Raw genomic sequence first — 19,798 nt, forward strand, 5'->3', positions numbered from 1 at the left:
GGCGACAATGCGTGACATTTACCACTTAACATACAATACTATTTTCGTTTACTTTACTTTAGTATACTAGTATATATAGTGATTGAGTCTGTGTTGGTGAGCCACCAATACGAGCCAACAGCGACCAATTTTCATTTATATACCACACAATAAATGGAACGATACACAGCTCAACACTTGCCACTTCATTCTCATAACTCTCCGTTTGTTCGTACGTGAAAACTTAATGATACAACACATGTACAACATGATAGAAGGATAGTATTTGAAACGGTGATAAAAAAGTGTGACCGACTTGGGTCAGACCAAATTCAACCAAATTAAATAATGTTCTGTAAACGCTAAAAGATAAATAAATAAGATAAAGTCTTGTTCTTCGTTTTATGAAAAGTTTCCTTTAACAAAATTATTATTTGTTGACGATAAAAAACAAAATTATTATTTCTCTTGAATTTATGTAAAAAGAAAGTGATGTATTGTACGTTTTCTAGATGAGTAGATCATATACCTCATATTATCACAACTTTTATCTTTTTTTTTGTCAAAAAAAATCACAACTTTTATCTATAGTCGACAAAACCAATGGGCAATGGATCCACTGGAAACCCTACGCATACGAAATCTCACAATAACAAAGATATGTAAATTATCTGATTTTTACAAAAATATAAATTATCTGATACCAATTTGAGAAACTAGAAGCGTATTGGAAAGTTGTAGCTTTCGTTATCAAGCAAAAAAAGAAAAGAAAAGAACTGTAAACCTTTTGAACCATGCGTCCATGGCCCGAGCTGAATAGTTCCATGCCTTGCTAATATACCGTTCCAAATGCGAACCGGCACTTAACACAAGAAAGCCAAAGTGAGCTTCTCGAGAATTATCAACAAGGTCAACACGTGAACCTCAAGCCACCTTCCACGTCAAGAAACATGTCAGGGGGGGGCCAACGAACGAGTCCTGTTTTGCTTCTCGAACATATATATATTTCTGTAAATTACCCCCATTCCATCGTCACCTTCATTTATTCATGTTCCTTCCCCATCACGCGCTTTCACATTGTTTTGGTTTTGTTTAATTGGTGAAATAACTTTTTGGTACATATTTTGTGATTTGAATCGAGAATTAAAGTCTTCTGAAAATGTTGAGATTTTTTATAGCTAAAAACTAATTACAGAACTGCCAATCAGTTATGTCTTGTGTTTTTATTAAGAGGTTTATAAGTTGATTTACAAAAAAAAAAATTACTCATGTCTTTTTTGGGTGAACTATTCATGACTTTTCTAAATTGGATCAACTGTAAAGACGTATTCAAGGTCAATTCTAAGATGACGTTCAATTAGTTGTATTGTTCTAGAATCCAACTCCAGTCGACACAAAAAAAGAATACTATATTGACTTATTTATATTTGTTTTATCATATAGATATGAAGAATAAATTAAGTTCAGTAATTCATAGTGTAAAGTTCAACGACGATGTTTGGCAATTATTTTAAAGTCTTTTTTAAGAGTTTATCACAAGAATAATAAAAATAGAAAAATAAAAATAGAAGACTTAAAATATCCAGTCCATATATAAAAAGAGAGAGAGAGCAAAGGTGATTCCTCTATTTTTATCAAACAATACTCTCTCTTTCTATTTCAGATTTTTTTGTTGTTTTTTCATAGAAAAGAGAGAAGTTTTGTGTGTTGTATCTGTTTTGCTCTATTTGTTAAAAGAAAGAAAAGATGCAAGTTGTTTCTCCTTCGTCTCCGGCGGCTAGGTTCGTCGGAAAAGAAAGATTCGCCGAGCTTTACGGGAAACTAAACGACGACTTCAGCTCCAAACTCAAGGTCAGCGGTGTTACAGAGATGGAAGAAGAAAAATCTGATCATGATGATGATAACCATGATGGAGAAGAAGGTGATGAGTTCTCGTTCGCTAGTGTAAATGGAGAGACCTCACCGATAACGGCGGACGAAGCTTTCGAAGACGGTCAGATCCGACCGGTTTACCCTTTCTTTAACCGGAATCTCCTCTTCGAACCGGAGGCTAAAGAGTCTCTCCGTTCACCTCTCAAGAAGGTCTTCGTTGAACGAGACGAAGCTACCACAACCGCGGCAACGAGGGAAGAAGAATCTGAACCGATCGGTCCTTATTGCTCGTGGTCAGGTAGGACGGTGGAGGAAGCTTCGCCGAAGACTTGTCGGAAAAGCAACTCGACGGGATTCTCGAAGCTTTGGAGGTTCAGAGATCTTGTCCTGAGAAGCAAAAGCGACGGCAAAGACGCGTTTGTGTTTCTCAGCAACGGTTCTTCTTCGTCGAAGTCGTCTCCTTCTTCAACAACTGCCGCGGCGGCGAAACCGAGCGGCGGTGTGAAGAGAACGCCGGAGAAAGCAGCGAAGAAGATGAAAGCGAAGTCGGCGCACGAGAGACTGTACATGAGGAACAGAGCGATAAGGGAAGAAGGGAAACGGAGATCGTATCTTCCCTACAAACATGTCGGATTCTTCACTAATGTCAATGGTCTTACAAGGAATGTTCATCCTTACTGATCATCAGCTTCTTTTTCCGACACAACTATAGTTTAAATCTAACCCTGTCTTAATACTATGATAACCTTCTTTTTTTGTAAGTAAAAAGTTATTTATTTTTTCGTATATTCGCATCACATTCCTTTCTACCGACAATCGTTTCATGTTTAAAAAAAAATCGTCTAAAGTACAACCAAATCCATTGATTGATAGTGACAACACATCACAGTAGCTCCAACATGCGTTTCCTCACCATGCTAGAGTATGCCATAGCTTATATTATACGTTTAGAGGCCCGTTTGGGCCGAAAAGCAAGCCCAATATCAAAGGAATACGCCCTTTGATTACTTGGTTTTATTACTATAGTATACTAGAAACAAGCATAGAAGCCAGTGAATGATTGATACATTCTCCATTGGTGAATCTGGAAAAGAGATTGGATTTTCCTACTCTGGAATCGTCAATAAGATCAACTTTGAAGAGTAATCATAGTCATCTTCTGTATACGAGCTGGATGTACCCATGGGCCATGGGCATCCTTAAGATGTTGGGGTCATAAACATTTTAGTAGGATTTTCATAAAAAAATATTTTCACAAATTTGGAGGTTTTTTTCAATGTAATTTAAAATAAAATAAAATTGGAGGCTTTAATTCAATATTTCATTTGAATGCTTAGGACCACCCTTGGATGTACCTTGTTTAAAGTCTTGGATAGATGCTGCGGTTAGACATAGTTGATATGCCTCTATCTCTGTATTCATGTGATACACTGATTGAATTAATAACTCTCATTGGATCATCCTGAATCTGTTTCACTGCTTTGTGTCAAGATCATGCATTTTGAGAGGGTCTAGTTCGACGGTGATCCCACTCTGGAGACTTTGATATCAAGCTGTCTTGTTTTTGAAGAGTTAACCATAATCTGTGAGCCCAATGACAGTCTAGTAGCTGTGTGTGTCCGTTCCAAGTCATTGAAAAGGTTCAAAATAGAGGCTGGCCCTTGCAAAGGTTATATAGAATTATAGATTATGCTTTGGCAATCGATGCTCCAAAACTTGAGTGCATTGATCACCCATCTGACAGCTTCTTGATACACAGTATTCAGTCCCTCTGCTAAAGTAGTCATTGATGTTAACCTAAATGTGGAATATGGTGATTTACTCGAACCAGACTGCTTGGTAAATTTCTCACCGGGTTATCTACAGTCAGCGACATGGCAATCTCTGTCAGAGACTCTAGAGGTGTAATTACACATGCTTGATTCAATGGCATTAAGCTTGTATAGTTTTTTTTTCTCACATTTTTCAGTGAATTATTTTATTTCACGCTGCTCAGGTTATCTATAAGAGACGGAACATCTACCTCAGTGCACTAACTTGGCTCGCTTGCATGCTTGCTTCCAAGACACTTCGTGTGATCTGCTACCAACTTTCCTTGAGAGCTGTCCAAACAGACGACCAATCCCGGAAACATCAAGTGTTAGCAAAATACTTCCTAGTGAATTGTGCATCTCTCAAGAAACTGACACTGAGTGCGAGTTTCTGCAACACCATCAACGATATCAAATCGTTCCCAAGAAGCTCTACGAGGTGTCAAGTTGTCATGGTTGTTTAGTATAACCAGCTTATGAGGTCGTCTCTGACAAACATCTACAGGGAATATTAAGGTTTGTTTCCGGCCATTAGCTAACTAGTATTCTCGAGGAAACATTTTTTTAGCTTTTTGGGACCACTTTTGTTTCTGTGTAATGTGAAACTGTTACGGGAGCTGCCTCTAATTACAGGTCTTGATAAATTAATCTCCAAGGCAGTAAAATCAATACTCAGCTTTTTAATTTGTGCTCCCACATTACAGACCAGGCTTCTATTTACATCACTCTCTGTTTTAGCAGCAAAATTAAAATGATAGATAATTCTTATTTATCAATTATGTGGTTATTGAACAGATTAACAGTATTTTTATAAGAAAAAACAAATCTTTATAGAACTTGTAAATCCAAAAATAAGAAAATTGAAGCGAGAACCAAACTCAAACCAAATTGACGTTCCTAGGTTCGACTTCGATTAAGAATTTCCTATTATTTTGTTGTCTATAACTCTATAATGTTTGTAGATAAGATCTTCTTTTTCTTTGTTATTTTGTGATATAAATTTTGAAATTTTTCTTTGAGATTATAACTTTTCCTTTTGACGATAGATCTTGGAGGATTGGGATTCTCTTTAAAAAATTATTCAATTATGGATTTTGAAATATATTAATATTTTCTAATATTCATGTTTACTATTGAATTATTAATTTGGAAGATATTAATATTTTCTAAAATTCATGTTTATTATTGGATGGGGAATTCTAATATATCATCTATAATTCTTCACAAATAAAATAATAATACTTTACAATCACCATTATTCATTTGATAATTGATCTAAATCATAAAATATAAAATTATTGGGTCATCAGTTACCAATATAAAACAAATTAAATATGAGTGTTTCAAACTTTAAAAAAAATCTGAATCTCATTAAAAACTAAAAAACACACAAAATGATGATAAATGCTACTCCATCCGTTTAGAATGATCTATGTTTTAGAAAAAAAGTATTTCTAAAAGATCTATATTTTATATTTTCAATATATATATAATTATAGCAAAATTTTAAATTTCAAAAATATTAATTGTGTTTACTGAATTTTGATTGGTTAAAAATCATATGCTAAATACAAAAAATAATACATTTATTGTCAAAATTTTCCGTATTTTCTTAAGAAGTGTGAAAAAAATTCTAGAATATACATTATTTATTTTGAAACGAGATAGTAATTTACCTTATTTCTAATAGGATTATGTCATTATTGTGTTTACCTCGACCCTATATAAATAGCGCAGCATTCACATGAATAGGGGATCAAGACTCAGAAACCCTAGCTAGAATTGGTGTTCCTTGTTCAGCACTCTTTCTCAATTGTTTTACTTGAGCCTAGACGCTTGCGTTTCCAACTCTTTAATTGGTAAAATCACACGCCTTCAAAAAATCTATTGAGATGACGTTAGAGAAGAAACCTGTTGGTGATGGTAGAATCAGAGAAGAAGAAGAAGAAGATATCATCAACCAGTTACCAGACTGTTTGCTTTGTGAGATACTTTTCAATCTTCCCACGAAGGATGTGGTTAAGGCTAGTCTTTTATGTCGCAGATGGAGAGATCTTTGGCAATCTGTTCTTGGATTGGATTTGGAGTTTAATGGCTCCACAGATTTTGATAAATACGGTTTCTTCAACAGGTTTATAGATGTGAACAGTGACGTGTGCTTACAAAGAATTAAGCTACAGTATGTTAGATATGAGGAGAATTCTTATAACGAGACAACAATAGACACTGCTATTAAACAGAAAACTCGACATTTAGATGTTGGTTCAAGGTCCCATAGAATTAGGATACCTCCAACCATTTATACATCATGTGAGAGGTTGGTCTCTTTGAAACTTTACCGCGCAATCTTGGCTACACCTCCCAAGTCAGTGTCTTTGCCTTGTCTCAAGATCATGGATCTCCAACAAATCGCGCTCTTTGACAGGCTTGCAATGGACATGCTGATCTCACTCTGCCCAGTTTTAGAAACCCTAACTTTGGACATGTTGTATGGAGTCAAAGTATCATCTCCCTCTCTTTTGAGCTTCTGTCTTATCAAACGTGTATGTCAGATACCACAAGTAATGCAATTGCAGACCCCAAGGCTCAAGTATCTAAAGCTGTACGGCCATCATGCAGAAAAAATCATTATGAATGATTTGAGCTCCATTGTTAAGTTGGATCTTGTTGGTTTGATTATTTCCTGTGAGAGTTATCCTAATTTTCTTACGCTGATCTCTCGTGTGAGAGATTTAACCATCTCTGCTGACATTCTCGCGGTAAACTATCTAGATATCTTGATAATTTTCTCTAATTTTTTCTGAAGACTTTTGGTTGTTTGTTTCTCTCTAACATATATGTTGTTTTATTTGTTTTGTAGGTTAATCGCAAGTTCTCCAAATCGGAATCAATACCCCAAAAACTTCATAAACTTTCTGTCTTGAGCGTCAAGGCCATCAATGGCTTTGGATTCTGGGAGCATTTGTTAGTATTTCTTGAGAAGTGTCCAAACCTAAAAACTCTTGTCATGGTTAGTATTTCTCTTATTAGTTAAACTTAACTTGAACTCTGAAACTGTCACATACTGTATATACTAATGACTTTGTCTTTTTTTTTTGTTCTCTCTACTTTGCAGGAGTTTCAAGATAATCATTACGGATTAAATTTTTTCGATGTGCCTCGGTGTGTCTTATCATCGCTTGAGTTTGTTGAGGTAAGAGCAAAACACAAGGCGGATATGGTGAAAATAGGGAGTTATTTTATGGCTAATTCAACAGCACTCAAGAAATTCACACTCCGTTTAGATCAGATAGAAGAAGAACATTTTTTGATCCTCAACGAGCTCTTTGCATTGCCAAGACAATCTATGGGGTGTGAAGTTTTTGTTCGCTGTAGAGCTTTTGTAACATGCAAGCCCTTTTCTCTGTTTACTTATGCTGATGGTTTCTCCGGATAGAAATTGTACTTTGTTTACTTATATGCTGATGGTTTTTCCAGTTTTGTAACGAGTTAAAAGACCAATTTATATACCAGCCTCTCATGTGAATGCCAGTTTTTGTCCTCGCAAATAAACTTGAACAAGTGAATGTGAATATGTTAGTTTAGTTCTCAGGCATATAACCAAGTTACTGTTTACAATAATAGTGTATATCCTTACTAAGACACGTACATATTATGTCAGACATAAGTCTCGGGGAGGCAATCAAGCAAAGAGTCACAATTATTATATTTCAAAACCATGAAATATCAGGTTGGTTCCGGTTAAGGTCGATGGCGTAAAGATCTCTCATGAACCTGTTGTGAGTGGTAAAGACGCAATATTTAAAAATCTGAGGTTCTACATGTAACTTCCCCTATATCATCTTCCTGCTTTTTTTTTTCATAAAGTTTCTACTCTATTGTTCAACACGTAGAATTAAGGGTTCCGTATATGGATTCATGCAGCTGGACATGTCACCTTGAAACGACCTGCCCCAAAGTATATGATATGTGTACTATGTATACGCAAGAACTGAGCTTTTGCGGACTTTTTTTTTGTCCACCGGCCACTTCTGTTGACTATTGACTAAACCACAAGTTTCTTTTTTATAAAATTAAACATATTTTCCACCAAATGATAAAAAAAATCTCCTATCTTTTCACTTTTCAAATTTTACTTGTATTTAATATTTGACCGCGTTCTTTTGGAATAATTTCTTCCCTCGCAAGGTGTGAAGAGAATACAGAAGTAGTTGTCTTCATTTTCATACAAAACAAAGATAGAGCCTGTGTTTCCAACACAACAGAAAAAAACAGTTGTTTTCAAAATGTATCGTCCTAGTATGAGCCTTATGCTATTTCATTTACTTGCTCTTGTGATCTCATGTCAGGCCTCAAAATTCAACAATAATGATCAGACGGACAAACAAGCACTGGTGGAAGTCCGATCACATCTACCATACAACAGCCGGGTTGTACTGGCTTCATGGAATGACTCCTTTGCTTTATGCAACTGGACTGGACTTACATGTAGCCCGAAACACAAGAGAGTCACTGGTTTGGACCTTAGCGAGATGAAACTAGTCGGTGTTATCTCGCCCTCTATCGGTAACCTCTCTTTCCTCGCATCTCTTACCCTCTCAAACAACTATTTCAGTGGTGGTATCCCTCGTGAGGTAGAGAAACTGTTTAGGCTCCGACACTTGAACCTGAGCAATAACGTTCTTGGAGGCGGGATTCCGCTAGGCATATCCAACTGTTTCTACCCTACGGACCATCGATCTCTCCTCCAACAATCTTGAGAATGAAGTTCCTTCTGAACTAGGCTCACTTTCTTCTCTTATCCTTCTGTCTCTCCGTGCAAACAACCTGACAGGGAAGTTACCAGCGTCTCTCGGGAATGTAACATCACTAGAGAAGCTTGATGTCGAGTATAACCACATGGAAGGACATATCCCGTACAGCATGTCTAGACTGACACGTATGAAGTTTCTCCGAATAGCAGCAAACAACTTTTCGGGCGTCTTTCCTCATCCTATACGTAACATGTCGTCCCTTGTGTTTTTATCCATCCCTCTAAACAATTTCTCTGGTAAACTCATGCATGATTTCGACATGATTTTTCCTGACATTCAAGTGTTATTTTTGGGAGGGAACAATTTTGAAGGGGAGATTCCATCTTCACTGGCCAATATATCATCCCTCAGGAAATTGCATATTGGGATGTGTTACATGGCCGGAAGCATCCCTATGGGTTTTGGAAAATTATATAACCTGGAATGGCTTGTCCTCAGTGGTAATTATTTGGGAAGTTACACCACCAAAGATATTGATTTTCTTAGCAGTTTGAACAATTGCACTCAACTGCGGAATCTTGGTGTTGGCTACAACAGACTTGGGGGCATCTTGCCTCTTTCCATATCCAATCTCTCCACGCAATTGAGTCATGTCTCCCTTGGAGGAAACCTCCTTTCTGGGCGCATTCCTCTTGACATTGGAAACCTCGAACGCCTCATGTCGTTCAACGTCGAAGATAACTTCTTGACTGGTGAAATTCCCGCCTCCCTTGGGAAGCTTTCTAGGTTAGAAAGTCTCTACTTACAGTCCAACATGATGTCAGGAGACATACCATCTTCCTTGGGGAACCTCAGTATGATATCACAACTCTATTTGTATCAAAACAGTTTCAAAGGAGGCATCCCTTCCAGTCTTGGAAACTGCAGTTACCTTACTAACCTTGCTCTTTCTTTCAATATGCTGTCTGGCTCCATACCTCAAGAACTCATGGAACTTCCCTCTCTTCTTACCTTGGATCTTTCAAATAATAATCTGACTGGAAATTTCCCAAGTGATGTAGGAAAATTGGTCAGGCTTACTGGACTAAATGTTTCACACAGCCTATTAACTGGTCATGTACCACCATCCCTGGGAAGCTGTCTCGCCATGGAATATCTAGATTTGAATGGTAACTATTTTAAAGGAACCATGGTAGATATGAGAGGGCTGAAAAACCTCAAACTCTTGGATCTGTCCAACAACAATCTTTCTGGTACCATACCTGATAATTTGGTAGACTTCTCCTTGATTCAGCATTTAAACCTCTCGGAAAATAATTTTGAAGGACCAGTCCCAACCGAAGGAACATTTCGAAACTTTAGCAAATTTTCCATATTTGGAAACCAAAATCTCTGTGGGGGTATTGTTGAGCTAAAGCTACAGCCATGTCCAGCTCAAGATGAAGAAGAAGAAAAATCAAGAGAGCATACTTCAATGAGAAGGAAAATCGGAATTGGTTTGGGGGCAGGACTGAGTTCGGTTTTATTTTCAGTGTTGTTTATTATCTATCTACGTTGTTGGTTCAAGAAACGGAGCATGCAAGACGTGACATGCAACACAAATAATGACGTGGATTTTTTTGCTATTGCACCACCCCATTCAAGGGTAGGGTATGAGGAGCTTCATAAGGCAACTTGTGGGTTTTCTTTGAAAAACGTGATTGGGTCAGGGAACTATGGTATTGTGTATAAAGCATTCCTTGGTCCTGAGAAGAGAGTTGTTGCCGTCAAAGTGTTGAATCTTGAGATACGTGGAGCTGCCAAGAGCTTTATCGCAGAATGTGAAGCCTTGAAGAGTGCAAGGCATCGCAACCTCGTGAAGCTCATAACGCTTGCTCGAGCATCGATTACAAGGGTAATGAATTCAGAGCCTTGGTGTACGAGTTCATGCCTAATGGAAGCTTGGATATGTGGATGCACCGAGAAGGGACCAGTGATACAACCTCAAGACCCTTAACCCTTCTTGAAAGGTTTAACATTGCAATAGAAGTGGCTTCTGCGTTGGAGTATCTTCATGTTAATTGTCATGATCCTATTGCTCATTGTGATCTTAAGCCAAGCAATGTCCTTCTAGACGATGATCTAACAGCCCATGTTAGTGACTTTGGTCTAGCTCGGCTGCTCCTAAAATTCAACCAAGATTTATTCTTTAATGAACTCAGCTCGGGAGGCGTCAGAGGAACCATCGGCTATGTCGCACCAGGTATATTATCAAAAATACCATTATTGTTTAAATGAAGAAAAGTAGTTCTTTTTTATAGTTCCATCTTGCTGTGATTTTTGGTGCAGAATACGGAATCGGAGGACAACCATCAATACATGGGGATGTGTATAGCTTTGGGGTTCTCCTTTTAGAAATGTTCACAAGAAAGAAACCAACAAATGAGTTGTTTGGGGGGAAACTTTACCCTCCACAGCTACACCAAGTTAGCATTGCCGGAAAGAGTATTGGACATTGCAGATAATTCTATTATTCTTCACAGCGGTCTCAAAGTCGGCTTCCCTATTGCTGAGTGCTTGACACTGGTTTTGGAGTTGGGAGTTAGGTGCTGTGAAGAGATTTCCACGGATCGGTTGTCAATGAGTGAAGTTTCAAAACAGCTAATCACGATTAGAGAGAGAGGTTCTTCAAGACTAGAAGAGCAGCCAGAGGTTAATGTGTTCATGGGTGCCTCTCTATCTATACATACAATACAATAGCTTCAAGAATTATTGTTATCAACCTCTATGTTGCAAAAAAATATGAATTATATCTATAGTCTATAGTAATTAATAAGGTTGAGTTTGGAAGCGTCGATGTAGAAACACACACAAAAGATGCGTCGATTTCATATTTTATTTGCCAACTAACATTGACACTGACCTCTTTATTCATGTTTGGTTTTATTTGTGGCGTGGCTAATTTAATGTTCCCTCTGACCTCATCATGTCAACATCACTGTTTGCTGAATCTCTATTTTTAATTTATACATATATAGTGTTGATTTAAAAAAAAAAATCAGATTCACATATCTATATAAATTAAAAAATACTAATTTTGAAAATTAAAGTTACTAATTTTTAGATAATTTTATTATATTAGGATTTTTTTATTTTTTTATTTTAATGATAAAACCCCCCAACTATGTTTACTTAATGTAAAAACCCCTAAACTAAAGATTTAACAGTACTATTGGTAATTATGACATGAAAGAGTTTAATTCATTAAATAAAGTTAGTCTGAAGATTATTTCGTTAAATACTTAGTTTAGTTTTTACCCAAAACAAACTTAGTTGAGGGATTTTAGTGTTAAAAATTCTTTAATTTGCAATCACTTTATGAATATTGAAATGTGTTAACCGTCACTTTGTTCTAATTTGCTTAAGGTGTGATGATATGAAAAGGTTTTTTATATCTAATCTATTAAAACTAAAGTACAATTAATAAATAACCCTTAATTTACTTTAATATTTACCAACTTATGCCACTGCATTTAAAACAAATTAATTCTATTTAAAAATACTTTACAAATAAAATTACAAGATATGACACTATCATTTAATTATTTTATTACCTTAATTATATTTTCGAGATTTTTTTAGAATCTTGATTTTTAATGTGTTTAACAATAATTAAAATAATTACCTAAAAATATCTAACAACTTCTCAAACAAAGACCACCTAAAATTTGCCTAAATGAATAAACAGTCAATAATCATTTAACATTCAATCAATCAACTATATTAAAGCATAAAAATAGTTATTTTAAACGATACATGAACACAATATATTTTCAAAACAATCTAAAATAATAGTTTTCCCTTTTAAGATTTTTTTCTTTTTAATTTAAATACATATCATATTTTAAAAAATAAATAAAAACTGAAACTAAAATACTTTTTAAGAAGAGAAAATTCTAAAATTAACTATAACTATATCTTCTGTAGATTTTTTTGTTCCATTGATTTAAAAAATAAATATTATTGATAAAAGACATATTAAACTAATGTTATCGCCTACTTACTTTTTAAAAATATGAAATGCATTCATTTAAACTACAAAAATATTAAATAACTAGGTGTTTTTCCCGCATAAGTATATAAGAATTATCTTATTTTTCTAAAAAAAAAATTATATGATTTATCACATTAATTTATGACCAATCAGGTAATATAAAATATAATCTAATATTGTTAATATAAAATTCGTTTTAATTATATAATAACTCAAATAACTCTTATTTTCTAAAAAAAATATTTTTTTTGATAATTTATCATACTAATTTATAACCAATTAGGTAAGATAAATAAAATCTAATATTATTAATATAAAATTTCGTTTATAAGTATATAAGAATTATCTTATTTTTCTAAAAAAAAAATTATATGATTTATCACATTAATTTATGACCAATCAGGTAATATAAAATATAATCTAATATTGTTAATTGTTAATATAAAATTCGTTTTAATTATATAATAACTCAAATAACTAAAATTATGGAAAACATGGCACATAAGCAAAATCACTTCATAAATAATAGTATATATATATTAAAATATATAATATATGCAAATATATAAATATAATTATAAAGACATATTAATATAAATTACATGGACTAGAATGTGATCCGCAACCAGAAACTTGAGAGTAAAAGCAAGAAGTCAGGTGTAGGACGAAGCATAGAAAATAGCAACGCGTCGGCGGCGAAACCGGTTTATCCTTTCTTTAACCGGAATCTCCTCTTCGAACCGGATGAGAAACAATCTCTCTGTTCTCCTCTCAAGAAGGTCTTCGTTGAAAGAGATGAAGCAGCCACCACTACCGCAACGATGGAAGAATCTGAACCTATTGGTCCTTATTGCTCTTGGTCAGGTAGACCGGTGTAGGAAGTTTCGCCGAAGACTTGTCGGAAAAGCAACTCGACGGGATTCTCGAACAGACTTAAGAAATTGATAGTTTGTTATTTGTATGACCTGTCGATGGACCCATAAAGCCCAATAAGTTGACCAGTGGGCAGCTAAGTTCAGTCCATATGTAATGTTAGAGCACCCTCTTTCAAATGGTCTCAACAGAAATTTAAATAGAAATTTCTTGTATGTAAATAGAAATTTGATTTTATTTGTAATGTTTATTTTTTGTTAGATAAGCAGATTTTCGATTTTTCAAATCGAGTACTGTATTCACTGTATCTTGGAATAATTAATAGAAAATATATGAAATTGGGAAAATCTTATGAGATAATCTTGTATTACTAGATTAGTATAACTGGTATATGCAAATTGTGATTTTTACTAGATAAAACCTAATAATAAAAATAAAATAAATGGAAGAAGAAGCCCTGCTTCAATCACCTTTCGCTTTCTCTATCCCGTAAAGAAGCCCCTACACTGCTCGAACGGTCGTCATTATTCCTTAAAACATCGAAATCCAAACCCATATCCAAATAAAATAGTACAAATTCAGTTTCCCTTTTGCTGAATTTTTCTTATTTCAGTTCCCAAATCTTTTTGCATTATCGTCATCGCCCGTAGATGTTTTCGAGGAGCTATCAACTGGCCAACAAAGAGCAATAAAGTTCTGCATCTCCTTCATCCCTAACCCTTTGGTATTTTATATCTTCTTCTTTTATTTTTTTGCTCAATCTTCTTCTTTTTCTTATCACCTTATTCTTTAACATACTAGCAATATCAAATCCGTTAAAACATAAAAAGGGGTGTTTATAAATGTTGTTTGTTAGAGTTAGATCTCTCAATTGCTAGCTGGCTATTTGTTTTCCCAAAGTGGAGTATAACTTCCATGGAAACGATAATGTACTAATAAACATCTTATATGTGGACCCTTCAGTCCTAATGAAAGGTCAGCTTACTGTTCTTTAGCAGGTTAAGCCAAGAAAAAGCTTGCATATGTGTATAAAATTTATATAAAAAACTAAAGAGGCGAGAACCATTCCAGTTATGGAGCATCTACCTGTTTTAATATTCGACATTTGGCTATCGCATACTTTTAATTCAAATATAGTAACATATAAGTTTGTTATGAATAGAAAAAGATGAATGCCGACGTGACCAGTGATCAATAATGTAGGCAATAATATAATGGGACTTTATCTCTAATTTATTTTATTTAAATAAACAATAATAGAACCAAAACGTATTTGCACAGAACGCTTGAAGAAGCAAGAGCAGATCAATTAATGGCTCCCACATTCGGCAAATGTTTCACGTTCTGCTGCGCTAAGACCTCTCCAGTAAGTCCAGTCACACACATTCTCAAGTTTTTTTTTTTTTTCACATTCTCAAGTTAACACAGAAAATACTAATAACGTTTACATGTTAATAAAGTAGCTTATTATATAAGTGCAGTCTGAGAAGTTCCTTGTTAGTATTCATTTTTTTTTTTTTTGAAAAAGAGCAATGCAAATTCGTATATTCCTTTTTGGTATTCGTATATTCTATGCAATGCAAATTTTCGAAATTAAGAAGCTAAGTTTGCCTAATTAACAAGGGTCGACCAACTCTTGAAGCATTTGTTTTCTATAGAGCTATTTTTTTTTGTTTTAACATCGAAAGACTATAGAGCTATTTAATAGTTATGGTAGTATGAGTTTAATACAATTGTGCACAGTGCACCCATACACCAGTGACGAAGCTGACCCCGAAATAACAATAATAATGCAAAATGCTGACGCGTAATTGTTAGCTGGCGAGTGCGGTTAAACCGTTAAAAAACATTACGCGTTGGCATATAAGCTTGCCTTCGTTGACCTTATCCTCCTTGCCATTGGCCACCGCCCCCTCGGAAAAGACGAATACCATTGGCTATTTATTTCCCTGTGTGACTGCGTTCTGCGTCTACTTAAAGTTTACTTCGAGTCGAAATCAGTTTTATGGTCAAAAATAAATAGCTACTCCTATTTTTTACAACTCTGTAAAACAATTTTTCTAACAACTAGACTAGGTTGTTATTATAGTCTTTTATAGACCATAAGGGGGACTCAACTTAGGTTTCCAAATTTCTATCATGTTTCACTATAACTTTCATATAAAGTTTAGCAAATTTCAGATAATTGCCTCAGAATTTCTTAAATAGAATTATCAAAAAATTCCAAAGTAATCAAAATGATTACTGATAAAATTTACACTTAAATCCACAATAAAGTGTAAATAGACTGTTCTAAAACTGAAATCGTGCTTATGATTTGTGAATTAGGCCAGGAATGGTGGAACATTCATCCTTAGTGAAGCTACGATATCACCGACTATTAGAGGGGCGGGGGGGAATCAATAAAATTGATAACGGAGAAAGAAAATGTGAAAAACTAAACAATAGTCAAAAACAACTTGACAGCAACTGACAGTAAAAGTAAAAAGTATATGAAAGTACCCAGATTGCCTGAATTGACTAAAAACTCTGGTGTAGATAATATATCCAAAATTCCAGATTACTTAAAAATAAGTATTAAAAATTATTACTAGATTTGTTAATTTCAGTTTTCTTAGAATAATAAATACTAGTGTTCTAATTATTTTCTAGTCTTGTGTACGAAGGAAAATTTTGATACCTAACACAAAAACTTTTGCGCCAAATGGAATAGGAACACGAGGAGGATGGACCGGATTGATATTGGAATATATAATCATTACTCCACAGAGAATACAATATTAGGTGCAAACTGATAAAACGAATAAGAATATAGGGGGGAGACTCATTAAATTCGGCATGTTCACAACAACCCTACATTATTCATAAATCACCATTTCGCCCCACAGTTTTTAATATTTTAACTTTAAAATCACTTGTCTTCCCATTTTTGTGGAGTTTTATTTTTAAATTAAAAAAAAAAATTGGGAACAAAAAAAGTAAGACTTGTTGAGGCATGGAGGATCACTCAAGTCTATAAATACCCCATTCTCTCATCAACATCTACATCATAGAGAGAGATAGCAGCATCATTAAGTGATTTTACATTCCTCCATAAGAACATTTTATCCTCTGCTTTTTTGAACCTATCATCACGCTAAAGGTTCGGTCGTCTTCCTCAGATCCCAAAGCTTCACAGGTCCAAAGCTTCTGTAATTTAACCGATTGTTTTTTTTTTGATTAAATAGGAAGAAGACGAGATGGCCACGGAATCGTACGAAGCCGCCATTAAAGGACTGAACGATCTTCTCAGGTACGACCAAACATTCTCTCTCCTCTGCTTCAAAGGACAGACAGAGACAATCATTACATACAGAGTGTGTCGGCCATATTCACCGATCAATGCTTTTTTTCTTCTGTTAACCTTCATTACATGAATCGATCGTCGTTTGATTATTTTCTGAATTATTATTCTCTAGTGCAAATAGTTTAGACGTTGAATCGAGAAAAAAGGTCATTTGATTTTCTGTGCGAGTGTTTTAATTCGCATGACCCTGACCCCCGACATTTAGGATTTGTCGTACGCGTACGACTGATCCTAGCCGTCCATCACGCTTTTACTTTATTTTCCCCTTTTTACTTCTATTTTTACGCGTTTTTTTTTTGTTTCCATACTTGAGCAGTAAGAAAACAGATCTGGGAAACGTCGCCGCGGAGAAGATCAAAGTGTTGACTCAGGAGCTCAAGGAGCTCGATTCCTCCAACAACGACGCCGTTGAACGCATCAAATCCGGTTTCACCCACTTCAAAACCGAAAAATACCTGTGAGTGTCTTTTTCTTTTCTTTTTTTTTCTATTTATTTATTTAAATAATTAATGACGTAAAATCTACAATTTTATTAGTATATACTATATACGCTATTTTCCCCTTGTGTTACGGTTTTAATTTGGGACCCATTTTATTTTCCACTTCAATCATCGGATAGTGCTAATAAAAGTTATTAAAAGGTGCTTAAAAGTATTAGTGGGTTTCATAGTAAGATTTAAAAAGTGAGATACAGTTAGTATCTATGCATAAAACAAAACTTCTGGAATTTTTTGATCTCTGAATTTAATGAAATATAAATTGCTTTTATTTATTTATTTTTACAGGAAGAATGATGCTCTTTTCAGTGATCTCGCCAAGGGTCAGAGCCCAAAGGTTTCAACTTTAAAGTCTTTATCTATGTCTTCATTTACTCGTTTTCGTTTGATGGCTTTTGACGTATAACTAGTGTATAAAGCTTGATTAATCACTTTGTCGGGCTCAAAGTTAGGTTTATGTAAATGGATTTAATTGGGGACGGTCTAAGCGGGGTTGCTTTGTCAGAGTCAAAGTTGTAACGAATATAAAATTTCTGGTTTGGAAGAAAAAAAAGAAATGATTTCTGGTTTGGACCGGTTTTTATAATTAATAGTTTATATTTTAAAATTAAAGAAAAGTTTGATTAATAATGGAGATGGAATAAAAGGTGTATGAAAGCTTCTTTTTTTTTTTAATCCAACTGTGATGTTTGTTGACTTTATGTTTTCTTGATATTTATTGAAAACTTTGAATTTTCATTTTTTGCAGTTTCTGGTATTCGCTTGTTCGGATTCTCGAGTTTGTCCATCTCACATTTTGAATTTCCAACCTGGCGAGGCCTTTGTCGTCAGAAACATTGCTAACATGGTTCCACCTTTCGACCAGGTTTCATAAACAAAAACATAACCATTTCATTAACTCAAATTACATCAAAGAAGAGTTGGTCCGAGATCACAACAACTAACTAACTGCTAAAAGCTTTCTTGATATTTTCACAGAAGAGACATTCGGGAGTTGGAGCCGCCGTTGAATACGCAGTTGTACATCTCAAGGTATATAAAGACACCTCCTTTTTAAACGATAAGGCGCTTGCAGCGTTTAATTAATAAATAAGGAAACTTGCTTATCTTCTAATCAGTTATCATAAGTTTACCTCTTTTCGATTATGCCAAAACTTTGGTTTTGAAAAAGTCTTTTGATGCGTTTTTGCACATGGCTCTTACCTAAAAAGTTGATGTCTAGTCACAGCACTGTAGCACTTGTCCCTATTGCATACACCAAACCTTTTTCTTTTTTTTTTTCCACTGGGAATTGCATTCCACTATTATTTTTTATAAAAAATAAAAATATATAAAAGACAGAATCCTTTTGGATAATGTGGAAATATGGGTTTGATCAAAAAAAAAAAAGTGGAAATATGGGTCTAAATGCATCAAGTTGCAACTATTTTTAATCACGGTCAAACAGTTCTTTAATAATCATTTTTTTTTGGGCAGGTGGAGAACATTGTGGTGATAGGACATAGCTGTTGTGGTGGCATTAAGGGACTCATGTCCATTGAAGATGATGCTGCACCAACTCAGAGGTACTATTTTTGACTTGGCGCATCGAAATAATGGCAAAAGAGAGAGGATTAGTATAATATACTTGCGGATTTTTTTTTTTAAATGGCAGTGACTTCATAGAGAACTGGGTGAAGATAGGTGCACCAGCAAGGAACAAGATCAAGGAAGAGAATCAAGACCTAAGCTACGACGATCAGTGCAACATGTGTGAGAAGGTAACTTGCGTTCTTATGATTGATGTGTTATTTAATTATGTTTAATAAATATTTGTGTCATGCAGGAAGCTGTGAATGTGTCGCTTGGGAACTTGCTTTCGTACCCGTTTGTGAGAGCTGCAGTGGTGAAGAACACGCTTGCAATAAGAGGAGCTCACTACAATTTCGTGAAAGGCACGTTTGATCTATGGGAGCTCGATTTCAAGACCACTCCAGCTTATGCCTTCTCTTGAACATATACTCTCTGCTGTCTTTCTCACGAAAAGCTTTTGACTCATCTTTTTCCTCGTTCTCAAATGTTGATTCTGGTCTCAACTTCTTTTATTATTATTTCAAACTTCCAACTTTTGCTGCTTCTGTTTCAAAAAGCTGTAAAAAATAAAACTATGAACAACGTTTGAAACTTCTGTTCAAATCAAGAAGTACCTCACTGGTTACTTTTATCAGGGGATTGATTATGTATCTCTTTCTTTCTGTGTATGCAATAAATTCTTTAGAGAGACAATGCCACGCGTATACTTAAATAGAAAAAATCTTCGAGCTAGCTATCTCTATCTTCATGTCACCACAAGATTCCCACACTCTTCCAAGTTCCAAGCATTTCTGCTTCCACACTAGGTCTCGAGGTTCTGAAGACTAACCTTGCAATGTACATAACGGGAAGCTGACTCTACTATGCAATCAATGTACCTAAGTCATCCATTTAAAAAAAAGGAAAGTTTCAGGTCCAATTCTTGAAATAAACAAGCCTACCTGAAATGACAAAGACACTCAAATAAGAGAAGACCAGGTAACTAACCGGTTGAACGAAATTCTAACCGGACTGTTTCCGAAGCCAAGGAAAAAAAAAGCGGTCTGGTTTTTAAATATTTA

General features: G+C 34.9%; 5 protein-coding genes across 6 annotated transcripts; 4 read left to right on the plus strand and 1 right to left on the minus strand.

Moving 5' to 3' along the window:
- The first annotated feature begins 1,581 nt into the window (after nucleotides 1–1,581).
- On the plus strand, nucleotides 1,582–2,666 carry LOC108836933 (uncharacterized). Its single transcript, XM_018610024.2, has one exon. It carries the CDS (start codon nucleotides 1,726–1,728, stop codon nucleotides 2,530–2,532), a length of 807 nt encoding a protein of 268 aa, XP_018465526.1. The 5' UTR covers nucleotides 1,582–1,725; the 3' UTR covers nucleotides 2,533–2,666.
- Nucleotides 2,667–5,554: 2,888 nt separating this feature from the next.
- On the plus strand, nucleotides 5,555–7,199 carry LOC108831892 (putative F-box/FBD/LRR-repeat protein At1g16940). The gene is made up of 3 exons (XM_057004010.1): nucleotides 5,555–6,421; nucleotides 6,523–6,672; nucleotides 6,778–7,199. The coding sequence occupies exons 1-3, from the start codon at nucleotides 5,555–5,557 to the stop codon at nucleotides 7,096–7,098; spliced, it is 1,338 nt and encodes a 445-aa protein (XP_056859990.1). The 3' UTR covers nucleotides 7,099–7,199.
- Nucleotides 7,200–7,819: 620 nt separating this feature from the next.
- Nucleotides 7,820–9,663, minus strand: LOC130503152 (uncharacterized). The gene is given in 1 exon segment (XM_056997808.1): nucleotides 7,820–9,663. A coding segment is annotated over 1 exon segment (387 nt). The 5' UTR covers nucleotides 8,588–9,663; the 3' UTR covers nucleotides 7,820–8,200.
- On the plus strand, nucleotides 8,667–13,327 carry LOC108850784 (LRR receptor-like serine/threonine-protein kinase EFR). The gene is made up of 5 exons (XM_057004011.1): nucleotides 8,667–10,310; nucleotides 10,511–10,658; nucleotides 10,745–10,814; nucleotides 10,873–11,107; nucleotides 13,061–13,327. The coding sequence occupies exons 1-5, from the start codon at nucleotides 8,667–8,669 to the stop codon at nucleotides 13,325–13,327; spliced, it is 2,364 nt and encodes a 787-aa protein (XP_056859991.1).
- A 490-nt stretch (nucleotides 13,328–13,817) lies between these two features.
- LOC108841154 (beta carbonic anhydrase 4) lies at nucleotides 13,818–19,371 on the plus strand. Of its 2 annotated transcripts, none has more exons than XM_056995543.1 (10): nucleotides 13,818–14,046; nucleotides 14,604–14,688; nucleotides 16,550–16,614; nucleotides 16,985–17,125; nucleotides 17,454–17,502; nucleotides 17,914–18,030; nucleotides 18,144–18,197; nucleotides 18,642–18,730; nucleotides 18,820–18,925; nucleotides 18,991–19,371. In XM_056995543.1, exons 2-10 carry the CDS (start codon nucleotides 14,635–14,637, stop codon nucleotides 19,156–19,158), a joined length of 843 nt encoding a protein of 280 aa, XP_056851523.1. In that variant the 5' UTR covers nucleotides 13,818–14,046; nucleotides 14,604–14,634; the 3' UTR covers nucleotides 19,159–19,371. The 2 variants fall into 2 exon arrangements, with proteins under 2 accessions (XP_056851523.1, XP_056851524.1); XM_056995544.1 differs by lacking the exon at nucleotides 13,818–14,046 and adding an exon at nucleotides 16,036–16,464 and having other exon boundaries at nucleotides 14,625–14,688.
- The last annotated feature ends 427 nt before the right edge of the window (nucleotides 19,372–19,798 follow it).

Source organism: Raphanus sativus, chromosome 2 (assembly GCF_000801105.2).
Source record: "Raphanus sativus cultivar WK10039 chromosome 2, ASM80110v3, whole genome shotgun sequence".
Taxonomy (NCBI): Eukaryota; Viridiplantae; Streptophyta; class Magnoliopsida; order Brassicales; family Brassicaceae; genus Raphanus; species Raphanus sativus.

Excerpts from the sequence above, each read along its gene's own strand:
- LOC108836933 (XM_018610024.2), top strand. The coding sequence starts at position 1,726 with ATGCAAGTTGTTTCTCCTTCGTCTCCGGCGGCTAGGTTCGTCGGAAAA.
- LOC108831892 (XM_057004010.1), top strand. The coding sequence starts at position 5,555 with ATGACGTTAGAGAAGAAACCTGTTGGTGATGGTAGAATCAGAGAAGAA. Across the intron at positions 6,422-6,522 it reads TCTCTGCTGACATTCTCGCG|GTTAATCGCAAGTTCTCCAA; the intron begins GTAAACTATCTA and ends TTTGTTTTGTAG. Across the intron at positions 6,673-6,777 it reads ACCTAAAAACTCTTGTCATG|GAGTTTCAAGATAATCATTA; the intron begins GTTAGTATTTCT and ends TCTACTTTGCAG.
- LOC108850784 (XM_057004011.1), top strand. The coding sequence starts at position 8,667 with ATGTCGTCCCTTGTGTTTTTATCCATCCCTCTAAACAATTTCTCTGGT. Across the intron at positions 10,659-10,744 it reads CATCGGCTATGTCGCACCAG|AATACGGAATCGGAGGACAA; the intron begins GTATATTATCAA and ends TTTTTGGTGCAG. Across the intron at positions 10,815-10,872 it reads GGGGTTCTCCTTTTAGAAAT|CTACACCAAGTTAGCATTGC; the intron begins GTTCACAAGAAA and ends TACCCTCCACAG.
- LOC108841154 (XM_056995543.1), top strand. The coding sequence starts at position 14,635 with ATGGCTCCCACATTCGGCAAATGTTTCACGTTCTGCTGCGCTAAGACC. Across the intron at positions 18,031-18,143 it reads TGGTTCCACCTTTCGACCAG|AAGAGACATTCGGGAGTTGG; the intron begins GTTTCATAAACA and ends ATATTTTCACAG. Across the intron at positions 18,198-18,641 it reads ACGCAGTTGTACATCTCAAG|GTGGAGAACATTGTGGTGAT; the intron begins GTATATAAAGAC and ends TTTTTTGGGCAG.